Source organism: Papaver somniferum, chromosome 9 (genome assembly GCF_003573695.1).
Source record: "Papaver somniferum cultivar HN1 chromosome 9, ASM357369v1, whole genome shotgun sequence".
In the NCBI taxonomy this organism is placed as follows: domain Eukaryota; kingdom Viridiplantae; phylum Streptophyta; class Magnoliopsida; order Ranunculales; family Papaveraceae; genus Papaver; species Papaver somniferum.
In genome coordinates this window covers 63373693-63378405 of record NC_039366.1, presented here as the reverse complement: position 1 = coordinate 63378405, position 4713 = coordinate 63373693, and the positions used below count along the sequence as shown (strand labels likewise).

Sequence of the window (4713 nt, the reverse complement as noted above, 5' to 3'; positions counted from 1 at the left end):
GTCCGAGACTTAGCTATAAGTAGACTAGAAATCAAGACTTATAGTTTTGATTACTAACATTGACAAACATGCTTGAGATAGCAACGCATGCGAATTCGACCGAGCAGTGCTCTAACAATCTCCCCCTTTGTCAAATTTAGTGACAAAACTATCAATACATATGGAATACAAAATAAATAAACAAATTTTGTAGCTTCTCTTCCACTTGTCTGATCTCCTTGGTTCTTCAACATTACTCAAAATCTTCGTCACTTCCAAGTACTCCAATGATTCCAAAGGTTGTAAGTTTAGTATCATCGTTGTTCAAAATCCGTAGCTATAACAATGAGAAAACAAGAATTCTCAATCATTGTTACACAGTGTCGTAGTATTATTATACAGCATCAAAGTTCAATTGTATCACAACTTCGACAACAATACTATGGTGATATGTATGACTCTCCCTTAGTAAATACTCCATCTCACATGGAAACCACTCCCCCTTACATAATGATCCGAAAACCATACGTATTTGTAGTGTGAACTACACATTAATTCTCCCCATTTTCGTCAATAAAATTGGCAAAGGTACGAAAACTATTGGGATCCTAATGAAATTTCCATAGAGGCATTTCATGACCAAAAGAAAACACATATAAACTTTTTAGATGCAATCATATAGCCGAAACTACAGCAATACATGGTCGATAACTACATGAAGATCTCAATAATGAAGTTGAGATGGGTTCGAGATAACCAAAGGACATTCCGAGCTGATTGGTACTCTGGCACTCTTGATGCCGCATATGCAAACACGGGTACCAATAACTCAAAGCTATGATTATATAAGTTAGACTGCAATAACTGACTTCGCATTACAGAAATCATTTGAAAGTGACATTTCATAAACTGTCATTTTTATGATTATATAGTTGAAGTTTTGAATTACAGAAACTGTCATTTCTATGTATATTGTAGATTAAAATTCCTTTGATTTCCATTCCATAAGCAACTTATTTATAATTTCTCCTACTTCAGTATTACTTTTGTAAATCAAAACTGTATACACATATGGGTTCGAGTAACTTCCCTTAGAATCAGGTGGTTTTAAATTGGACTGTCCCTTTCTCTTTCAGATTTCTCTAAAATTGTGGTGGTTCTTTGCAGGTGATATTGGACAGCGGTTTATTCTGCCTCCAAGTTGCAGAGGAAGCCCACGTGATATGCATCAAAGGTATTATGACGCCATGGTATTGGTTCAAAAGTACGGAAAGCCTGATTTTTTTATAACCATGACATGTAATCCTAAGTGGGAGAAAATCCAAAAGAAATTAAAACCAGGGAAACATGCACATGACAGGCCAGATTTGACAACGAGAGTGTTTCATTCTAAGTTTGAAGAACTGAAGACAGATCTGTTCACTAAGGGGGTTCTGGGAAAGGTTGTTGCACATGTTCATGTTATTGAGTCTTAGAAAAGAGGTTTACCACATGCACATATTCTTATCATTCTCGATGAAAGAGACAAGCTACGTAGCCCAGATGACTATGATATAGTTGTTCGAGAAGGAATACCCGATCTGAATGTTGAACCAGAGTTGTACGAGGCTGCCCTGAAACACATGATACATACGCCATGTTCGTTGTCGACTGATAGTGTTTGTAAGAAGAACAGGAAGTGTAAGAAAAAGTTTCCGAAGAAATTTGCACCAGCAACTCTAGAAGGCGAGGATTCTTATCCAATCTGTAGAAGGCGAGATGATGGTAGAGAAGTTACACTCCACAATGGGAAAGTGGTGAATAACAGTTGGGTCGTACCGTATAATCCATGGCTTTTAAAGAAGTATCAATGTGGAGATTTTCTCAAGTGTGAAGTCTGTGAAGTATTTGTACAAATATGTTTGGAAAGGGGTAGATTGTATCTGCATGGAGGTTTCGAGCGAAAAAGGTGTCGAAGATGAGATCAAGCAGTTTGTAGATGCCCGTTGGATCTACCCGCAAGAAGCACTCTGGAGAATATACAAGTATCAGATGAATAAGATTTCTCCACATGTAGTGTCATTACAAATACACCTCAAGGATCAGGAAAAAATTTTACTTCCAGAAGGGCAGACCGTACGAGATGTGCTGCAGCGAGAGAAGGCATCTCGTACAAAGCTTACCGAGTATTTTAAGAAAAAGGCAGAAGATGAGTTTGCAAGAACCTTTTTATACAAGGAATTTCCGGAGCATTATGTATGGAATCAGTCATTAAGGCAGTGGGATAGAAGGCGACGTAACAACAGAGTCATTGGAAGAGTTAATGTTGTTTCAACTCGCATCGATAATTACTTTTTGAGACGTCTGCTGAATAATGTTAGGGGCCCAACTTCTTTTGAGGACCTGCTAAAGGTAGGTTCTGTTACCTTTCAACGTACAGAGAATTGGCGCGGCATCTTGGTTTGTTAGAAAGTGATACCGCCATGCGTGATACACTTCTTGAAGCAACACAAGTGCAAATGCCTTCTTCTTCGAGAAGGATTTTCTGTTCGATGTTAGCCTTATGGAACCCAACCGGAGTCCGCGATTATGGGATGAATTTCTTCCACACCTGACTGAAGATCACCTCCGCTCCAACACAGAACAAGGTGCTATTAATCTTCTGTTACGGGAACTTAGTTCTACTCTTGGTCCAGATTTGATGAAGAAGTATCAGTTTCCAACCATCACCGAAGACGTAGGCACTTCAGGAACAAATGATTTGGTCATGGAAGAAAAATCGATTCCTATTCCTCCAGAAGATTTTTCGGCTATCGGCCAGCTAAACAACGACCAGAGGCATGCATTTGACAGGCAAAATCCCTTGCAACATATACTCATATTGTAGTCTCAATTTTACTGACTTATACTCGCCTCGAGTCATTCATTTTGAGTTTGTAGCAATTAGCAAAGTGGTGTAGTGTGTTCAGTTGACAGATAACATAGAAAGCTTAGGTTAAACATTTATATTAGTATTTTGTTGTATATGGGTTTATTTGTAATTGTATGTTAACTCTTAAGCAGGGTGGTGAACTCTGTTTCTCACCGCGAAAGTTCTATATTCTTTATTGATGGTCCAGGTAGTTCACGGAAAACTTTCCTGTACAGGGCGATACTGGCCTATCTAAGAACTCAAGGACATATTGCAATTGCAACCGCGACATCAGGAATTGCTACAACCATGATGCCAGGTAGACGGACCGCTCATTATAGGTTCAAGATACTCGTACCACTGACTGAACATCTACATGTGATATACCTGTGGACACTGATTTAGCAGATCTCATTCGGAAGGGACGAAGCAACAATGGCAAACCTATATGAATTTGAAGCTTTAGATCGTACATTAAGAGACATAACTAAGGTTGAGCTACCATTTGGAGGTAGGATTTTGGTTTTGGGTGGTGATTTCCATCAAGTGTTGCCTGTAATTGAACGTGGCACACGAGCACATGCAGTAAGTGCATGCTTAACCAATGCAAAATTCTGGAAGCACGCCAAGTTAATTCATCTCAAAGAGAAGATGCGTTCAAGGTTGGATCCCTGATTCTCAGAATTCTTGATTCGCATTGGAGATGGAGTTGAGTCTTATGTTATAGAAAAGATGGTGAAACTTCCAGATGATATTATGTTGGAATGGAATGGAGAGCAGGTTGTTAGGAGATTGATTGAGGAGGTTTTTCCAAGACTTAAAGATAATGCATTTGACAAAGTTTATATGAGTCAGAGGGCTTTGATATCTCCAAAGAATGACGTTGTCAAAAAGCTCAATCAGAAAGTTATTGAAATCTTCCCCGGAGCCGAGGTAGTGTATCACTCCTTTGACACGGTAACAGATGACCCCAAGAATTTGTGGACACAAGATTTTCTCAACACTATTGCTCCAGGTGGATTACCTCCTCACAAGCTTATACTGAAGATAGGTGCTCCAATTATTCTCTTGAGAAACCTTGATCCAAAGTGTGGCCTTTGTAATGGCACAAGTTTATTGTGTCGAAGACTATTCACAAACTTCATCGATGCATAAATTGTTACAGGTATTTGCTCAGGGATGAGAGTGTTGATTCCGAGGATACCCATGGAGCCTCCAAAAGAGTCGAAATTTCCTTACACGAAAGCAGTTTCCAGTTCGTGCAAGTTTTGCTCTAACGATAAACAAGTCTCAAGGGTAGACCATACCACATGTTGGTGTTTACCTACAAGAACATGTGTTTAGTCGTGTACAGTTGTATGTTTCTTTGTCCAGGGGAGTCTCAAGAATCACAACAAAAGTATTAGTTAAGAATGGGGCTCTTCCAGCTGTTATAGGAACGTTTACCAGAAATGTTGTTTTTCAAGAGGTCCTGAAATTATGTGATAGTGTTGGGTGATGTATTTCGGATTGATTTAATCCTAAATGAAAAAAAATCTAATATTTATTGTTGGTATCTTGCTGAGAAATATTTTATTATAGCGTCATATTTTTGCGAACATGGAATAGCGTATGTAAGAGCCTGTTGTTTGACGATGTGCAACGCACGTGCACTCCACTTGTTATTTATAGTTCGGATACCAAAGATTGGGTAATACGTGTCGAGTCGGTTCGGTTTCATACCCTCTCAGTTGCTAATATTAGCACCATTTTTGTTTGGATCTGACTTTGTTTGACCATTGGTATTTTATTTTCTTGATGTCTAACTAAAGTCTCACTCTCCTATACTTACACATATGACAGGG

The 4713-nt window shown here is 38.9% G+C and overlaps 2 protein-coding genes across 2 annotated transcripts; both read left to right on the top strand.

Annotated features, from left to right (window-relative positions):
• The first annotated feature begins 709 nt into the window (after window positions 1-709).
• On the top strand, window positions 710-3544 carry LOC113312025. The gene is made up of 7 exons (XM_026560800.1): window positions 710-797; window positions 1147-1229; window positions 1455-1785; window positions 1889-2370; window positions 2498-2811; window positions 3022-3223; window positions 3278-3544. Exons 1-7 carry the CDS (start codon window positions 710-712, stop codon window positions 3542-3544), a joined length of 1767 nt encoding a protein of 588 aa, XP_026416585.1.
• A 57-nt stretch (window positions 3545-3601) lies between these two features.
• On the top strand, window positions 3602-4367 carry LOC113312024. The gene is made up of 3 exons (XM_026560799.1): window positions 3602-3920; window positions 4035-4134; window positions 4244-4367. Exons 1-3 carry the CDS (start codon window positions 3602-3604, stop codon window positions 4365-4367), a joined length of 543 nt encoding a protein of 180 aa, XP_026416584.1.
• The last annotated feature ends 346 nt before the right edge of the window (window positions 4368-4713 follow it).